The sequence below is a fragment of the Hylobates moloch genome, unplaced genomic scaffold (assembly GCF_009828535.3).
Source record: "Hylobates moloch isolate HMO894 unplaced genomic scaffold, HMol_V3 SCAFFOLD_15, whole genome shotgun sequence".
Taxonomy (NCBI): Eukaryota; Metazoa; Chordata; class Mammalia; order Primates; family Hylobatidae; genus Hylobates; species Hylobates moloch.
The window spans coordinates 28,336,076-28,356,164 of record NW_026652290.1 but is presented as its reverse complement, the minus strand read 5'-3'; the positions used below and the strand labels follow the sequence as shown (position 1 = coordinate 28,356,164).

The 20,089-nt window shown below is 43.8% G+C and overlaps 1 protein-coding gene across 3 annotated transcripts in view; it reads left to right on the top strand.

Moving 5' to 3' along the window:
• The window catches only part of ST3GAL5 (ST3 beta-galactoside alpha-2,3-sialyltransferase 5), a 54,914-nt gene extending 35,111 nt beyond the window's left edge, over positions 1–19,803 (top strand). The window contains exons 1-5 of one of the 3 annotated variants that reach the window (XM_032176950.2): positions 3,871–4,435; positions 9,084–9,427; positions 10,715–10,901; positions 12,405–12,563; positions 16,532–18,190. In XM_032176950.2, coding sequence (XP_032032841.2) covers positions 9,150–9,427; positions 10,715–10,901; positions 12,405–12,563; positions 16,532–16,780 — 873 coding nt within the window. In that variant the 5' untranslated portion in view covers positions 3,871–4,435; positions 9,084–9,149 and the 3' untranslated portion in view covers positions 16,781–18,190. Of the gene's footprint in view, positions 1–3,870; positions 4,436–6,356; positions 6,491–9,083; positions 9,428–10,714; positions 10,902–12,404; positions 12,564–16,531 lie in introns of those variants that run through there. The other 2 variants (XM_032176953.2, XM_032176949.2) reach the window with 2 other exon arrangements.
• The last annotated feature ends 286 nt before the right edge of the window (positions 19,804–20,089 follow it).

The following is a 20,089-nucleotide window of genomic DNA, read 5'->3' as shown; positions in this document are numbered from 1 at the left end:
GCCTCCCAAAGTGCTGGGATTATAGGCATGAGCCACCATGCCCTGCCCTGAAAACATCTTTATTGAGATATAATTAACACACCACATAGTTCACCCATTTAAAGCATACAGTACAGCCAGGCATGTTGGCTCCTGTCTATAATCCCAGCTTTTTGGGAGGCTGAGGCAGGAAGGATCATTTGAGGCCAGGAGTTTGAGACCAGCATGGGCAACATACCAAGACATCATTTCTATTAAAAAATAAAAACATTAGCCTTGTGTGGTGTCTCACAACTGTAGTCTTAGCTACTCCAGAGACTAAGGCAGAAGGATCGCTTGCGCCCAGGAGTTTGAGGTTACAGTGAGCTGTAATTATGCCACTGCACTTCAGCCCGTACAACAGAACAGAATAAGATACTAAGAAAAAAAAGGGATACAGTGTGGTGATTTTGTGCAATACACTATGGTTTTAGTGATTTACAGAATTGTGCAACCATCACCATGATCTAAGTTTAGAAGGTTTTTAGTATCCCAAAAAGAAACTCCATATCCATTCATAGTCACTCCCTATTTCCCCCTCCCCGCAAATCCTAGGCAACCAGTAATCTACTTTCTGTCTGTATAGATTTGCCTGTTATGGACATTTCATGTTACTCATTTCATGGTCTCTTGTGACTGGATTCTTTCACTTAGGATAATGTTTTCAAGGTACACCCACGTTGTAGCATGTATCAGTACTTCATTATTATTTCTGGATAATACCTCATTGTATGGATATACCACATTTTGTTTATCCATTCATCAGTTAGTGGACATTTGGGTTGTGTCCACTTTTGGCTATTATGAATAATGCTGCTGTGAACATGTGTATGTAAGTATTTGTGTACCTGTTTTCAGTTCTTTTATGTATATACTAGGAATATAGTTGCTGAGTCATATGGTAACTATGTTTTGCTTTTTGAGGGACTGCCAAGCTGTTTTCCAAAATGGTTGCATCGTTTTACATTCTTGTAAGCAAGGTACCAGAGTTTTAGTTTCTCCGCATCTTTATCAACATTTGTTATTGTCTTTCCTTTTTTACTACTGTCATCCTGGTAGATGTTAAGTGATATCTCATTGTGGTTTTGATTTGCTGATAGCTAATGATGCTGAGCATCTTTTCCATGTGCTCTCATTGACCATATGTGTGTCTTCTTTGGAGGAATGCCCATTCAGATCCTTTGCCCATTTTTAATTGGGTTATTTGACTTTTTATTCTTAAATTTTAAGAGTTCTTTCTATGTTCTGGATACCAGTACCCTATATCTGGTATGTGATTTCCAAGTATTTTCTCCACTCTCTAAGTTGTCTTTTCACTTTCTTGATGGTATCATTTTTAGCACAAGAGTCTAATTCTGATGAAACCCAATTTACCTATTTTTCCTTTGGTCATTTATGCTTTTGGTGTCATATCTAAGAAACTTTTTTTTTTTTTTTTTTTTTTGAGACGGAGTCTCGCTCTGTGGCCCAGGCTGGAGTGCAGTGGCGCAATCTCGGCTCACTGCAAGCTCCGCCTCCCAGGTTCACGCCATTCTCCTGCCTCAGCCTCTCCAAGTAGCTGGGACTACAGGCGCCTGCCACCACGCCCGGCTAATTTTTTTGTATTTTTAGTAGAGACGGGGTTTCACTGTGGTCTTGATCTCCTGACCTCATGATCTGCCCGCCTCAGCCTCCCAAAGTGCTGGGATTACAAGCGTGAGCCACCGCACCCAGTCTGAAACTATTGTTTAGTCCCAAGTTTTCTTCTAGTATGTTTATAACGTACTACCTCTTATATTTAGGTCTTTGATTCATTTCGCATTAATTTTTGTATATGGTATATTAGTCCATTTTCACTATGGATAAAGACATACCCAAGACTGGGCAATTTACAAAAGAAAGAGGTTTAATTGTAGTTACAACTCCACATGGCAGGGGAAGCCTCACAATCATGGCGGAAGGCAAGGAGGAGCAAGTCACGTCTTACATGAATGGCAGCAGGCAAAAGAGAGAAACTGTGCAGGGAAACTCCCATTTTTAAAACCATCAGATTTCATGAGACCCATTCACTATCACAAGAATGGCACAGGAAAGACCTGCCCCTGTGATTCAGTCATCTACCACTGGGTTCCTCCCACAACACATGGGAATTATGGGAGCTACAAGATGAGATTTGGGTGGGGACAAAGAGCCAAACCATATCAGTGTGAGGTCAGGGTCCAGGGTCATCCTTTTGCATTTTGTTCTCCAGTTGTCCCAGGACCATTTGTTGAAAAGAACTTTCCTCTATTGCTGCATTCTTTCTTTCTTTGCTGCCTAGAGCCTTTCCTTGCCCTTTGCCCTTCTGTTACTCATATTTTAAGTCAAGTCTCAGCTCAGCGGTTACCCCTTCTAAGAGGCTATCCCTGATCATCCATCCCTCTGTGTGTGTGAGAGAGCCCCCTCATGCCTTAATCCTGATGTTTATCATTGTAGGATTTCAGCTGTTCATCTTCCCCACTTGTTTTCCAGGCCAGGTCTTGGGAGACAGGGGCTGTGTGCTTAACATCTTACATTACTTAATATGCACTTATGTATATTCAACTTCAGGGGAAAGGGGAGATAGTACTTGAATCACAGTGCAATCTTCCATTACGTGTGAACTCTAGATTGTACAGAAAATGCAGTTATAACATGTAATTCTTGGAGTACATTCAGTAATGCACCTTAAGTTTAATGTGAGGAACAGGACTGATAGTTCTCTTCAACCTAAATATCCACTGGTAGACAGGGAAAAGCCCAGCACCCACTTCCTGCCCCTTCTCCCTGAACCATGGAATGTAAGTCCTTTCATTAGGCTACTGGGCCAATTTTTAGACCTAAGCTCATGGCTGGACCAATAGCAGCCTTCATAGATGCCAATGCCCTGCCTTGATGGGCTTCAGTGAGGACTCCTGACCAATCACTGAAGAGGGGGTTGGGAGGACTTCTGATGGGGGAGTTGGCCTCCCTGGTCCTACACCTGCCTGGAGAAGGAGCCAAAGCCACCTAAGCAAAACTGAGCAGCAGCCCACAGTGTCCATCTACCATGTCGCCCCAGTGCTGAGCGATTTCTAAAAGGTTACTTTTTTCAATTATTTAAAAAAACACCGAAAATTCAAGTAATACGGAAATAAGTAAAGGAGAAAGTCCCCTGTAATTTTTCATAGAGAAAGAGGAAGGAATGGGGGGCAGTTGTACAAGTCAAACATGTTTGTAAAACTCCGTGAGTTTGAAACGAGTAAAATAGAAAGTGAAAGCCTGCTATAATTATGGTGGAATTGAGGGTGTCTTATTGTGTTACTAGAGAATTTTTTAAAGTAGGTTTTTAACATTTTGACCTTGTTAAAAATGCTCCACTTTTCAAAACAGTCCTGACAGGATGTCCTGCTTCCTTCCACGCGGAAGAGGTGGTTTGTGCATAAGTGCAGGCCTCAGAAGGCTTTGCACGTGAGAGGGATGGCAAGAGTTGCCTATCACTGAGGATTTGGGGAGGAGGGATCACAGGATATGGGACTGAAAATGAGACAGGGCCAGATAGCAAAAGGCCTTGAATGCTACGCTAAGCACGAAGCAGCTGCTTAATTTGATATCTGGTTGTGCATCATTGAAGCAAGAATAGAGTGGAGGACATGGCCCGTGTGGTCCTCGTGTTCTGAATGGCTGTGAGATGGAGTTCTGTGTGAGCTCTCTCAGAAGAAAATCCCGTCTCCAGGCAGTCAGTGGAGATTTAATGCTTACCACAAGAGCACATGGACAAATTTGAATTATCGTGGATGTATATGGGCAGAAGAAGGTCTCAGAGCCATAAGGGTGGGGCCCTGTTAGCTCTGTTGGTTCCACTCATCAACTCACAGTGTGAGTGGGACCCTGCCAGCCCTGCTAGACATGAGCATTGTCTCGTGACACCGGTCCCCGCCTTCATTACCGCAGCAGAGGAAGTGTGGCTGTGGCAGTTGTGGGTTCTGTATTTTCTATTTAAATATGTCCCTTAATGTGCCAGTTGTTAAAAAGACTACCAGTGGGCTCTGAAGGGCTGCCTGGACACTTTGAAAATGTGGTTCAGATGTGAAATTGCACTTAAAAGATGTTTGAAGAGAGATGAGGGCACGTTGTCAGTTTCGGTTTGGGCTGTGTAGTAGCAGCATTTTGAACTTGGCCCTCTCTCCTTTCCGGGAGCTAAAGACCTTATCTCCCTGCTGACTGCATTGCGTGCAGTTAATTATGCCCAGATGGACTCAGACGCTTCTTCATCGTCTTCTCTCAGACTCTACAGACCTACACCATGCCTTTAAAGTAAACAGGGCCCACCCTGCTGAAGCATTCAGTGAGCCCAGGCACCAGCACCTTCAAACCAAGTCTTTTCTCTCCTTAGTGCTGCTGCTCCCCGCTTTCCAGGCCTTCCTGGGATATCTTAGAGGTAAGAAAACTGAAGCCTCGACCTGGGGAGAAATGCTTTAACAAAGATGACGCTGCTGGTTAAATCAATCTAGAACTGAGTCCGGCCACCAGATCTCCTGATTATTTTTTTTTTCTAACAGTTGATGGGATGAAATCTACATAAGATTTACTCCTTTGAAGTGCATTGTTTGATGAGTATTAAAAACTTATGCAGCCACGCCTCTGTCACCACAATCCCGCTTTAGCACATTCACATGGCCCAAGCAAGTTCCCTGGAGCCCCTCTGCAGTCAGTCCCCACCCTCAACCCCCACCCCAGGCTGCCACGGACTGGTTGAGTTTATAATGTAGTGTTCTTTCCATGACTTGGTTATTTAAATTTTTTTCTGCTTCTAACTGGGTAAAAGTTATAAGTTAAATGTGAGTAAAATATGTCAATAACTTGACCCTCAGTTACTGTCCTTGTGTGATATCATACAAGTCTCCACACATGCCAGGTACTGGGCAAAATGCTTTGGGCATCAGAGCAACCTGCGAAGACGCGACCAGCACCAGAATTTACAGGTGTGGGAAATGAAAGTTCCACAAGGTCACTGATGCCCCCAGATCACGCGATCCGTGGCAGAATTGAGCCGCTTCCCACATCTCATTAATGCCAGCCACGAGTTTTCTTTCAATCTGAGTGCTCTGCCCTGTTCCAGATTTTTAAAAAATAATAAGTGCAATAGAACATTGCCTTTTACTAAGAATTATGCCACTTACTTGTATTTCTGAGAAGGGTTGTCCTTAAAATTTCAGAGTGGAAATGAAAGTGGGGATTTTGCTGAGGAAAATTACTTTGATTGTTTTTAATACCCTTCTGTGAATTTCACATGATGTTTTTATGGCACACTGCCACAGCATTAACAATTGGCACTACCAGATGTCTACTTTGTCTTAATCGTGGGCAACCTGCAAGCTCGGCCTGGAAGATGTTAAAAACTGAAACCTTTACTTTTGTCCCTGGATTTGAGACGAATGGGAGTTCTTGTATTTTACGAGAGAGTCACCAGCTCCTGGCTTCCCAGTGAGCCTCATCTGGATGAATGCCACCCAGGCCCCAGCTGATGCCTCCAAGGCCTTCCTAGGAGCTCTGGAGTCCTCACGGCCTAGTCACACTGCTTCCTGTCTTCATTGCAGCTCCTGAAGGTGGGGCGCTCCCCTCGAGGCACTTTCTTCTGAGCTGTGAGCCACGGGCAAGCGGTGGAGAGGGAGGAGAGCAGCTGAGACAGATGCCAGTTCAACTCATTTAAAGATGTGGGACAAGCTCTGAGGAAGCCAAGACAATGATATCTGGTTGTGCACCATTGAAGCAAGAACAGAAACCATCCCAGAGTGGAGCACATGGCCCATGTGGTCCTCGTGTTCTGAGTGGCTGTGAGATGGAGTTCCGTGTGAGCTCTCTGCAGAAAAAGCCCTGTCTCCACGCAGTCAGTGGAGATTTGTTAAACGAGTTGAAACAAAAGAGGACAAGGAATTGCTGTGGCTTTAGACGTTGCCAGGGCATGTAGAACACTCACTCAGGATTTACTTACAACATCCACTGTGACTTAGGCGCAGGAGGGGTCACAGTCAGAAGGTGACTACTGAGAAATGTGCCCTGCCCACAGTCTAGAAAATTAAGTTTGGGCTGGGCACCGTGGCTCACGCCTGTAATCCCAGCACTTTGGAAGGCGGAGGCAGGTGGATCACTAGGTCAGGAGTTCGAGACCAGCCTGACCAACATGGTGAAAGCCCATCTCTACTGAAAATACAAAAAGTAGCCGGGCGTGTCAGTGCACACCTGTAATCCCAGCTACTCAGGAAGCTGAGGCAGGAGAATCGTTTGAAACCAGGAGGCAGAGGTTGCAGTGAGCCGAGATTATACCACTGCACTCTAGCCTGGGCAGCAGAGCGAGACTCTGTCTCAGAAAAAAAAAAAGGAAAAAAAAAAGAAAATTAAGTTTGAAGCCTGAAATTAACCTCTTGGTGAGAATGGAAATGGAATGAAATTCCTTTTCCAGATGAAGCTTCTGAAGAGGAGACCTGGCAGCCTGGTGAGCATCCAGCTTGCTCATGCACCTCTTTCTAGTCCTGTGGCCATCAGTGAGCTTCTCCGGGTCCCTCTTGCCACTTCTCAGATGTTCCTTTCTGTGCTAGGAGATTTGTAAAACCAGACACTTGGGATATGATTCTCTAGTGGAGAGTTAGGCCTTTAGGCCTCTAAAAATTGCCATTCATGACCTTCGGGCCTAGGGTTTAAGAGATGAATGTTCAGTGTGGGTGGCCACTCTGTGTGTCTTGCTTCCACCAGCTTGGCATTAAGCACCCAGAGCATCGCCTGCTGGGCAGGCCTGGCCGGGGGTGAGCCCCTCCATTCAGGGGCTCAGGGTCAAGGCAGATTCCTTGCTTGGCTTTCCTGCTGATTCCTCATGAAGATGCCAATTCGTATTTAAACATTTGTTCTCAATGGTGGTGTTTGTGTGCTGATTTATATAGCTAGAGGCTGTTGTCTTAGGAGCCAGGTTTGCTGGGCCAGCTCAGACCTCTTACAAAGTGAAGATACTAATGATCGTCTTGCAAGGTGCCATAGTGTCGTGAGGGTGAACTGAGGCAGTGGCTGTGCACGGTGTCTGCAGCAGCATTTCTGAGGCTCCAAGAATATCAGTTCCTTTTTCAGAAATGAGGCTAGATTCTTGGGATGTAGACAAGTGTTCTCTTCACAGATGCTAACAACTTATCAAAGCTATAATATATTAAGTATCTCTGCTATAATAGGATAGATGCATTCCTAAAAAAAATGTATTAAGCAAAAATCAGAAAATAAAAATAACAAGGCCTTGAGGAAAAACATAGTTGGGACGAACATTTAAACCTATACCCCAGTAATAATCCTCATAATGATACTGACAAAGTTGAAAAGATGTGTTAAATTCCTATTAATAAATATCCCAGTAAATATAGGATTACACACACAAACACACACACACACATTCTTCTGCCTGTGAGAAGGTAGTGAATAGGAGGAGTAATGCAGGGCCAATTCCAAGGCTGCTAAATATGGAGACAAGGACAAAAAAGCACAAAGATTAGGAAGAACTACCTGACGGGTTCTGAGGCAGCATTTGTCCAACTGAGCCAAGAGGAAGACTGGGGTGAATGGACACGCATACCATATTCCTCCAAGGTTGTGTTTTTGTTTTTGTTTTTTGTTTGTTTGTTTTTTTGAGACAGAGTCTTGCTCTGTTGCCCAGGCTGGAGTGCAGTGGCACGATCTCAGCTCACTGCAAGCTCCGCCTCCCGGGTTCACACCATTCTCCTGCCTCAGCCTCCCAAGTAGCTGGGACTACAGGTGCCCGCCACCACATGCCCGGCTAATTTTTTTTGTATTTTTAGTAGAGACGAGTTTCACCGTATTAGCCAGGATGGTCATGTTTTTGTTCTTGTTTTTGTTTAAGAGACAGGGTCTCCCTCTGTCACCCAGGCTGGAGTGCAGTGGCACAATCACAGCTCACTACAGCGTCAACCTTCCAGGTTGAGGATCACTCGATACTCATGCCTCAGCCTCCCACGTAGCAGGAGCCACAGGTGCACACCACCACGCCTGACCCATTTTTTAAAAAATTTTTTGTATAGGTGGGGTCTCACCATGTTGCCCAGGCTAGCCTCGAACTCCTGGGCTCAAGCAATCCTCTCACCTTGGCCTCCCAAACTGCTGAGATTATAGTGTGACCTGCTATGCCTGCCTTTCCTCTGAGTTTTGTTGCATTCAAGCAGCTCCTGGCTGAGGCAAAACATTAAAATGCATGTGGAAATTCAGGCTGGGAAAATGCTTTGAAACCAATGCAATTTCTATGTTAAGGGGACGTTCCCTGATTCTTTCAGGTAATTTGCATTCTAGACTGTGACGTTCTGTACCTCAACTGATAAATAAGCCTGTTTGTCATCCTTCTAGATGAGAACCTGATATATGAACCTTTTTTTTTAATCGTGGTTAAAAAAAGCATAAAATTTACCATCATAATTATTTTTAAATGTACCATTTGGCAGCATTAAGTATATTTAAACTCTTGTGAAACAAATTTCTAGAATGTTTTCATCTTGCAAAACCGAAACTCTGTACCCATTAAACAACTCCCCTTTTCTCCCTCTCTTCAACCCTGGTAACCACCATTCTTTCCTGTTTTTATGAATTTGACTACTTTAGATACCTCATATAAGTCAGGTCATACAGTATTTGTCTCTTTGTGACTGGCTTCACTTAGCATAATGTCCTCAAAGTTTTACCATGTTGTAGCATGTATCAGAATTTTATGAAACATGAAGTCTTAAACACCCCAAAGTACATTTTCACCCCAAATGTATTTGAACAGTGTTAGGCTAGGGGTGGGAGGTGGGAGTCCTTCTTGCTTTGCCCGTGCAATGAAATGAATACCCTGCTGTGTTTATCTCCCTGTCATGTGATTCTCCCAGGTTGTTTCTTCAAGTTTCTGAGCCAAACTTAACTCTAAAAAGCAAATATTCTGTGTTAAAAGACACTAATCAACACGGGAGCTACATCAGACATCATAGGACAAATTGTCATCTAGAAGAGTATATTTTTAATGCAGGAGAGTTTTTAAAACCCAGATTGGTGTGATTTCATTCCAGAGAGCTCAGAAATATGCTCAGCAAGTCTTGCAGAAGGAATGTCGTCCCAAGTTTGCCGAGACATCAATGGCGCTGTTATTTGAGCACAGGTATAGCGTGGACTTACTCCCTTTTGTGCAGAAGGCCCCCAAAGACAGTGAAGCTGAGTCCAAATACAATCCTCCTTTTGGGTTCCGGAAGTTCTCCAGCAAAGTCCAGACCCTCTTGGAACTCTTGCCGGAGCACGACCTCCCTGAACACTTGAAAGCCAAGACCTGTCGGCGCTGTGTGGTTATTGGAAGCGGAGGAATACTGCACGGATTAGAACTGGGCCACACCCTGAACCAGTTCGACGTTGTGATAAGGTACATTGGTTTTTTTTTGTTTGTTTACTTATTTTTATTGTTTTTATTTTATTTTATTTTTTGAGGTAGGGTCTCACTCCTGTCATCCAGGCTGGAGTGCAGTAGTGTGATCTCGGCTCACTGCAGCCTCAACTTCCCAGGCTCAGGAGATCCTCCCACCGCAGCCTCCCCAGTAGCTGGGACCCCAGGTACACACCACGCGTGGCTAATTTTTTATATTTTTAGTAGAGATGGGGTTCCCCCAAATTGCCCAGACTGGGGTACATTGCTTTTAAAAGCAACCTTTCTCCTCTAGAACTCAGCGCACTGCTCTTGGTCAGTGTGGCTCCAGGAACAGTGAGGGACGCAGGAAGCTCTTCACAGTCCCTGCCCTCAAGGGACTTACTGTTTGAGAAGTTGAAACAAAAACACAAAATGGTTGGATGCTCCAAACTGTCATACTGACCCTAAGTTGGAGGAGCATGCTGCCGGCTGTAGTACGTGGCAGAACCTTGTCAGAGGAAGTGAGGTTTGGAAGGTGGGTAGATTCAGGTAAAACAGCAAAGGACCACAACTGCCAGACGGGCAAGAAGAGGACACAGCAAGAGACGAGTCTATGAGGGGCCTGGCTTCTGGAGAAGGGGCTTGGGGCTAGTGAGTCCTAAGGCAGTGCTGGCTGGGACATGGAAGGCACACAGAGAAATTCAGACTCACCATAATAGCCAATAGGCAGTCATCCTAGATTCTTTTTTGGTTTCACTGTTTAAAAATTGTTTTCTGGCCAGGCGCAGTGGCTCATGCCTATAATCCCAGCACTTTAGGAGGCCAAGGCAGGAGGATCGCTTGAGCTCAGGAGTTCAGTTGAGACCAGCCTGGGCAACATAGAGACAACTTGTCTCTACAAAAAATCAAAAAGTCAGCCAGGCATGGTGGACAAGATTTTCCCTTCTGATTCCTTAAATTCTGTCAAGAACTAATATCTGAGCACAATGGGAAATTTCTGAGGATATTTTACTGGCACCCAGAGAAAGTCCCAAATGTAATATGCTTAGATTGAGTAAAAATATTAGGGCTAGATGAAATTGCTTGACATTCAGGGATTAGATACAAGTGTTCGCTCAAGGACTAAAGGCTGCATTCGTCGAAATCCTAGAAAGACAGAGCTGGGAGGGGAGATAAGGCTGCAAACCATGTACTCATTCTTAGTCATAAGAAGACGTGGAGGATATGACATGGATACTGCCTGGTGTACAGAGATGGTTGATGGCCTGCTTTGTCAGTGTGTCTTTGTTCTTTTTATTTAAATAGGTTAAACAGTGCACCAGTTGAGGGATATTCAGAACATGTTGGAAATAAAACTACTATAAGGATGACTTATCCAGAGGGTGCACCACTGTCTGACCTTGAATATTATTCCAATGACTTGTTTGTTGCTGTTTTATTTAAGAGTGTTGATTTCAACTGGCTTCAAGCTATGGTAAAAAATGAAACCCTGGTAAGCACTAATACTTCTATTAAATCTGCCTTAGTAAAAAGTGAAAGAGTCTGACTTAGTTGTAATTATAGCCTTTTATTTTTAAACACGCGGAGCGGAATGCATACTTTTGTGTTGTCTTTCAAATGATGATCACTCTCTTTGTAGAAACCCCTCAGCAATTCTTTCCTTTTTTGGGGGCGTAGGGGATGGAGTCTCATTCTGTTGCCCAGGCTGGAGGGCTGGAGTGCAGTGGTGCAGTCTCAGCTCACTGCAGCCTCTGCATCCCAGGTTCAAGTGATTCTTCTGCCTCAGCCTCCTGAGTAGCTGGGATTACAGGCGCCTGCCACCATGCCCAGTTAATTTTTGTATTTTTAATAGAGATGGGGTTTCACCATGTTGGCCAGGCTGGTCTCGAACTCCTGACCTCAGGAGATCCACCCGCCTCGGCCTCCTAAAGTGCTGGAATTACAGGCGTGAGCCACTGTGCCCAGCCACCCCTCAGCAAATTTGCTGCAAATTGCTTTTAGAACCTAATTAAGAGTCACATGAAAATGGTGATCATTGCTTAATGGGAATATCCAGATTGTGACCAGAATTGCTGTTACTGAGGTTGTTCACCCACCTTGTTCTCCAGACATGAACTTGCATAGCTTTTGGCTAGTTCCAGAAATTAGATTTACTTAGATGGATATAAGCCTTTTTGAGGATATTCAAAAGAATATAAAAATCAAGGCATACTCTAAAGAGCTTCTCCAAAAATGCTTTGGTCAGTGGTTCCCTTGTTGGAATAAATTCATGGCATTCCAGAAGGGCAGCTATGGAAGAGATGGCCCTCACTTGGTCATATTCCTTTTGTCTTTATTGGTCACATTACTTTATAGTCTCACCCATTATATTCAAATACATTTCAGAGGTCACCTATCGAGGAGTATGTGCACACGTATAGACATATGCACAAACCAGCTGTCTGTGAAACTAATGGGACACATTCGACTTTTCACGTAAACTCCATGTGATGATGAATTTGTATTTCCAAAGCTGATTCTATACCAGTCATCATGGTCTTGTGGATTTTCTATTGGGCAGAAGTTCTAGTTGGAAGATGAAGCATATATGAAACGACTTCATGGGACTAGGAAATAGAGTAAGTGGGAAAGGATGCAAGGTGAGGGCAGTTACAGCACTTAATAGCCTTAAATTGGACCTATTTGCTGGGGCTTCCCTGGACAAAATGATAGCTTTAGCGCCATCGAGGAATGTCTACCTCAAACAAATACAAGCTGGTTCTGCAATTCCTCTCTTTGTGCAGTGTCGCCTGTGTGAAGTGGCTATTTTAGAGTTACTTTTTTGAGTTGAAGTGCTGGATTTGTGTAGCTTTTGCAATCTACAGGAGTAGATTGCTTCAGAAGGCAGTGCACAGGGCCACATGGGGTCACACCCACAGCCTTGGTCTGATGAGTGGGAATGCTTTCTCCCCTCCCCTGGAAGGATGACTAACAACTGCTTGCTTGCTTTCCTTAGCCGTTCTGGGTACGACTCTTCTTTTGGAAGCAGGTGGCAGAAAAAATCCCACTGCAGCCAAAACATTTCAGGATTTTGAATCCAGTTATCATCAAAGAGACTGCCTTTGACATCCTTCAGTACTCAGAGCCTCAGTCAAGGTTCTGGGGCCGAGATAAGGTATTCTTGTTGCTACTCAAAGTTAACCGTTCCCTGTTTGAGGGGAGATGTGTACAAATTTCACTTTGGCTCAACTGTATACCCGGAAGCATCTCTAGTGGAGAAACCCAGCCTGTGATTAGATGCTTCATGTGTGTTTACCACTCTGCACTTGGCTGCAGGGCTCCTCATTGTTTAATTGGCCTTCTCTCCAGTGACTCTTCTCTTTAGTGTAGGCGGCACATTAACACTTGAATCACTGAGATACTGTTTAAGGTATTCTTACTCCAGGACTCCATATAACTGCAGGACACTGAAAGGCACTTTCGTGATCTGAAAAGTTATTTAGATTTTATTTTTTAATTTTTTAAAAATTAAAAAATTTTGTACCCCAGAGAAAAGTCATATTTACATTTTCACTCTGTGGGCCACTCAGGTGAGAACTGATTTTTATCATCACTTTGTAGGTGACAGTTATAAAAGTTAATCCTCAAGAACAGTGTTTTTCAGTTAATGCCTGGGTCTCATCTCAGACATTCTAATTGTTTTGTGTTTTAAGATTTTCTAAATTCTCTGGACAATTTTTATTTTGCAGCCTAATTTGGGAACTTTGTGCTCTAGGCTGTTTATTGCAGCAGAGATTCTTTACCTGCAATTAGCAAGTGCTGCCACCAGGGGCGTGGGGGTGTGCATGCCTTTATTACTTGTGGCTTCTTGATCTGAATAACTTGACTTGTGTCTTTAAAACTTAAGACCTGTGTGGAAATTATCACATGTACAACGAGAGTAAACACTCTCAGAATACAAAGAGCTCTTACTAAATCAAAAAGAAAAAGATGAACCAATAGAAAATGGGCAAAGAATAGGAATAGACATTTCACAAAAGAAGAATTAAAATAGCCAAAGAATACATGTAAAAATGTTCAACTTTACCAATAATCAAATAAAAGCAAATTAGAGCCACAGTAATATTTTTGCCCACTTTCTTGGGAAAGACTTAAAAGTTTGATAATGTCCTTGTTTGGCAGGAATGTAGGTAGAATGATCAGCTGGCACTTTTTCTGGAGGATATTTTGGCAATATTAAACCATTTTAAATATGAATCATCTCTGACCCACTAATTTTACACTAAAAACATTATTACAAGGAAATTAGAGAAATTTGCAAAAATGGATATTCTAGGATGTACACTATAGCATTAACAGCAGAGGACTAAACACAGCCTAAATGTTCATCATTATGGGATTGCTTAAACAAATTATGATAAAGTCAATGCAGTATTGTCTGTTAAGGATGAAGAAGATAGGAAAACACCTCCATAGTATATTAAGTGAGAAAATAAAGATACAAAACACTAGGCTGGGCGTGGTTGCAGACACCTGTAATCCCAGCACTTTGGGAGACAGGCGGGCAGATCACCTGAGGTCGGGAGTTCGAGACCAGCCTGACCAACACGGAGAAACCCCATCTCTACTAAAAATAAAATTAGCCAGGCGTGGTGGCGCATGCCTGTAATCTCAGCTACTTGGGAGGCTGAGGCAGGAGAATCGCTTGAACCCGGGAGGCAGAGGTTGCAATGAGCCGAGATTGCCTCATGGCACTCCAGCCTGGGCAACAAGAGTGAAACTCCATCTAAGAAAAAAAAAAAAGATACAGAACACTTTAACAATAAAAGTATGTGTTTAGTATAAAAGCTTGGAAATAGACACCAGCCTGTGAAGAATGCCCTTCTTCAGAGGGGAAGTCTGTAGAAGACTTCTACTTTCTGCTTTATAATCTATTAGTTGAACTGAATATTTGCCTATTTTTATAATTGATAAAATGGCATTTTTATTTTGGATAAAAACAGTAACTTAAAAGAGGACTTCTGATCTAAAATTGCAGTATCAGAAACTTCCTCATGTATATGTTCTTCCAGCAGATGAAGAAGCCTGTTGAGCAACAGATGTGATCTCAAAGGGCATGCTATAGAGATAACGTGCTTTGGGGAGTTTTTCATCAGTTTTTTAGTTCTCTCCATGTATCACCCCAATGGACAGTTGATTTCACACACTCCTTCCACAAACATTGAATGTTCCCTGTGTGCCAAGATGGTCACTGCGGGTACATGGTTGGAGAAGACAGAACAATGCCTAGAGCCCTGGCTAAACAGGAGGAAAGTGTCCTTTGTGTTAATTTCTCTTGGTTTCTATTTCCAAGCCTGCAGAATGGCTGTTGAGTTCCTTTTTAACAGGTGAGGTTGGCTTTGAGAGGTAGATGCATCAAGGAGCAGGAAGCAGATTTTAATAAATGATGGCTTCAGTAGATGTTCCCTAATCCCACCTGAATCTGTGAACTCTGGAGGGTCCACTGTTGTTCCACTTTACAAAAAAGGAGAGTTATATTTATGGCAGCCACAGGCTCAACTAAGATGAATGAAAATGGAGGCACATTTTCACATGAAAAACTATACAAAAGGATGCTAATAGTAAGAGTATTAGTAGATTGATGGCAGCCTTCGAGGAGGCCTAGCGAGCTGCAGGGCCTTCTGTATTCCTCCCTGTCCTGTGTACTGTTTTTACCCAAGACTGGCATGGAGATCCAGAAAGCACGATGCCAGATTTGCACATTACAGGAGGCATGACAAGATGCTAGACATGAGGAGGGAGTGGGGACACCATCAGAATCTAGAAAGGTTTAGACAATGGAGATTCTAGGCCAAGGTCAGTAGGATACATTTTTAAAGGAGCAAATGTGAAAATATCTAATTCAGGACTAAAAATGTACTTGCGGCTGGGCATGGTGACCCATGGCTGTAATCCCAACACTTTGGGAGGCCAAGACAGGAGGATCACTTGAGCCCAGGAGTTCGAGACCAGCCTGGGCAACATGGTGAAACCCTGTTTCTACAAAAAATACAAAAAGTAGCTGGGCATGGTGGTACATGCCTGTAGTCCCAGCTACTCAGGAAGCTGAGGTGGGAGGATCACTTGAGCCTGGGAAGGTCGAGGCTGCAGTGAGCCGTGATCGCACCACTGCACCCCAACCTCGGCAACAGAGTGAGACCGACCCTGTCTCAAAAAAAAAAAAAAATGTACTTGCCCAAACAGAGGGTGGGAAGAAACTGGCTTAGCAGCTCTACATAGGGAAATGGCCTGGAAGTGCTATTTGCCAGCAAAGCCAATGGGGCCCTTAAGTGGGATGTAGCTGCTGGTGTGGGAACACAGTCTTCTGCAGTGAGAACTGAGAATCCTCTGTTCTCAGGAAGGGATGGGCTCCAGAAACTGTGCCCTGGGAAGGACCGTGGAAGGTCCTGTGGCCACCTATCCCAGAGCAGACCTCATAGACATTTGTCATTGAGAGAGGAAGTAGGCTTTTTTTTTTTAATGATTCTGGACATCACATATAGGAAGGACCAGTGGGGTAGACATTTTAGAAGGAATACCTTTTTTTTTTTTTTTTGAGACAGAGTCTTGCTCTGTCGCCAGGCTGGAGGGCAGTGGCTCGATCTCGGCTCACTGCAACCTCCGCCTCCCGCGTTCAAGCGATTCTCCTGCCTCAGCCTCCTGAGTAGCTGGGACTACAGGCGCGCACCACCACGCCCGGCTAAATTTTGTATTTTTAGTAGAGACAGGGTTTCACCATATTGGCCAGGCTGGTCTCGAACTCCTGACTTCGTGATCCACCCACCTCAGCCTCCCAAAGTGCTGAGATTACAGGCGTGAGCCACCGCGACCAGCCTAGAAGGAATACCTTTTAACTTGGTGTAAGAATTGTCAGGCTGCCCCCTGAAAGTGTGTGAACATCACAGACCATGTTTTAGAGCCTAGATTCCTGACTTAAATGGAGAGTTGGACTCTAAAGTTCATGATGTATAAAATTATGTGATGTATGAAATTGCAGCCCCCAATGTAGCTTTCATGACTCTGCATAGCATGTATAATACCAGCAAAATGGTGACTTGCGCTAAAATTTTTTTTTACTTTTTGGTCTTCTTTTCCCTTTCTCAGAACGTCCCCACAATCGGTGTCATTGCCGTTGTCTTAGCCACACATCTGTGCGATGAAGTCAGTTTGGCGGGTTTTGGATATGACCTCAATCAACCCAGAACACCTTTGCACTACTTCGACAATCAGTGCATGGCTGCTATGAACTTTCAGACCATGCATAATGTGACAACGGAAACCAAGTTCCTCTTAAAGCTGGTCAAAGAGGGAGTGGTGAAAGATCTCAGCGGAGGCATTCATTGTGAATTTTGAACACAGAAAACCTCAGTTGAAAATGCAACTCTAACTCTGAGGGCTGTTTTTGACAGCCTTCTTGATGTATTTCTCCATCCTGCAAATACTTTGAAGTGCAGCTGGTGTTTTTAACTTTTAATTTAAAAACACACAAAAAAATTTAGCTCTTCCCACTTTTTTTTCCTATTTATTTGAGGTCAGTGTTTGTTTTTGCACACCATTTTATAAATGAAACTTAAGAATTGAATTGGAAAGACTTCTCAAAGAGAATTGTATGTAATGATGTTGTATTGATTTTTAAGAAAGTAATTTAGTTTGTAAAACTTCTGTTCGTTTACACTGCACATTGAATACAGGTAACTAATTGGAAGGAGAGGGGAGGTCACTCTTTTGATGGTGGCCCTGAGCCTCATTCTGGTTCCCTGCTGCGCTGCTTGGTGTGACCCACGGAGGATCCACTTCCAGGATGACGTGCTCCGTAGCTATGCTGCTGCTACAGGGTCTGTGACGCAGCGGCGTGAGGCCTGGACTGGTCGGAGAAGGTCACAGCCCTTCTCTGTTGGTCTGCCTTCTGCCGAAAGACTCGAGAACCAACCAGGGAAGCTGTCCTGGAGGTCCCTGGTCGGGGAGGGACATAGAATCTGTGTCCTCTGACAACTGTGAAGCCACCCTGGGCTGCAGAAACCACAGTCTTCCCAGCAATTACAACAATTATTGAATTCCTTGGGGATTTTTTACTGCCCTTTCAGAGCACTTAAGTGTTAGATCTAACGTGTTCCAGTGTCTGTCTGAGGTGACTTAAAAAAATCAGAACAAAACTTCTATTATCCAGAGTCATGGGAGAGTACACCCTTTCCAGGAATAATGTTTTGGGAAACACTGAAATGAAATCTTCCCAGTATTGTAAGTTGTGTATTTAAAAAAAAAGAAGCTTTTCTGAATGCCTACCTGGCGGTGTATACCAGGCAGTGTGCCAGTTCAAAAAGATGAAAAAGAATAAAAACTTTTGAGGAGCTCTCGTAGTCTGGTTAATTTGGGTGCTTATGTCTATGAAGCTACCCAAAACCTCCTTCTTGGATGCCGCTGCTAGATGGAGACCTCCCTGTGGATGCCAGTAGTGAGGGACAGAGAATTAAGGCGCCTGGTCCTGCAAGCTGCTTGAGTCCAGACAACTGTGAACCCTTCTGGAGAGATGCTGGGTGTCAGTGGCTTCCTCCCCAAGGACAGGCTGCCCCTAGCTTCTGTCTCTTAATGGCTCTAGCCTCTGATATCAGAAGATCTGCTACTCTGTTCCCAGCCTGCCCCAGACTCAGCTGCCGCCATCGCTGTTCTCCACTCTGTGGCTGCTCTTGTCACTAATGCTACCTCCCACCACTTTCCCTTCCTGCAACTGCTTGTGCAGCCCCAGTGCAGCCTTGGCCCCCAGCCCATTCCAATGTCTTCCCATCTCCCTCCTCCTCGGCATATGCAGGGCCAGGAGTCAGGTCACAGCATTCAAAGCAGAGTCCCTTCAGTCTCCAGGGGTCTGGGATCCAGCTCAGAGTGGCCAGGAGAGCAAAAGTCGTATTTCTCTGGTTTTGTGTCTTTACAAATAATTTTGTATGAATTTTATTTCCTACTCTATAAGCTACTGCTTGTTTAAGAGAAAATGTTTTAAGATTATCACCCATCAAATGAGTTTAGAAAATTGAGACTCTGGAAGATGGTCCACAGCTCCCTTGTGGCTTAGGTGGGGCTGGGCTTACACCACACAGCTCCACCCCTACATCCCTCAGGGGGTTATTGGAGAAGCCGGAACTTCCTCAGACAATGTTCTTAATGCTACGAGCGCCTCCTTGCTGATGTGAGGAGACTTGCCCACCTGCTTCTCAAGGCTGCTGGGATGTGTGGTGCTCAAAGCTTCCACTTAGTCAGCTTGCAACAACTCTCAGGCCGGCTCCCATCCCCATCCCTCCTCCCTGTAAGGCCCTTCTTGTATCCTTAGGTTGCTTTGCTCATGTCTCTCAACTTTTACTCACTCAGGTGGTAAGTAGATACCATAAAAAGGCATGTTTTTGTAGACCTTTTATAGAGTCCACCAGCCAATAGGAGTTGGCTGGAGATCATTCTCAAGGACTTTTCACACTTTGGCATTCATTTGTTGGAAGTTCCATCTTCACTTCAGAGCTGCGCCCCCATTACTCCCCCACCCCACACACACTCTTCTGAAAACAGACCTTTGCTAGGTGCCTTCGGGTGTTCTAAAGTTGATCTCCAGTAACTGAGAATTCACTGCCACTCCAACAGCTTTGTATTGCATTCTAGACCTGCACACACACCCTCCGACATAAATGAAATCACTGATTCCGAGGCAACTTAGGAAGACTTACACATGTTCTGTATTTTAACATACTTCTAGAACTTTGAGCTGCAGAAAATTTCAGTTTTAGGGTTTTTTATTTTAATTTTTGATTGATACATAGTGATGTACATATTTTGAGGGTCCATGTGATTTAATACATTCATGTCATTATAAGGAGCAAATCTGTGTAACTGGGATATCGGTCACATTAAATATTTGTCTTTATGGTAGAAACATTTGAATTATTCTAGTGTTTTGGAAATACACAGTAAATTATTGTAAACTATAGGCATTCTACTGACCTATCAAACACTAGGTCTTGTTTCTTTTATCAAACTGTATATTTGTACCCATTAATCAACCTCTCTTCATTTCCCCCTGCCCTTCTTGGCCTCTGATGACTACCAGTCTACTCTGTATCTTCATGAGATCCACCTTTTTAGCTCCTACATAGGAATGAGAACATGTGATAATTGTCTTTCTGTGTTTGGCTTATTTCACTTAACATCACCTCCAGTTCCATCCATCTTGCTGCAAATAACAAGATTTCAACCTTTTTATGGCAGAATAATATTCCATTATGTATATATACCACATTTTCTTTATTCATTCACCCATTGATGGACACTTAGGTGGATTTCATGTTTTGGCTATGTGAATAGCGCTGCAATAAATATGGGAGTATAGGTATATCTTCAATATGTCTTTTGTTTTGGATATCGATATGGTTTGGCTCTGTGTCCCCACCCAAATTTCATCTTGAATTTTACTCCCATAATTCCCATGTATTGTGGGAGGGACCCTGTGGGAGATCATTTGAATCATGGGGGTGGTTTCCCTCATACTGTTCCCATGTAGTGCATAAATCTCACAAGATCTGATGGTTTTATCAGGGATTTCCGCTTTTGCATCCTCCTCTCTTGCCACTGCCATGTAAGAAGTGCCTTTTGCCTCCCGCCTTGATTCTGAGGCCTCCCCAGCCATGT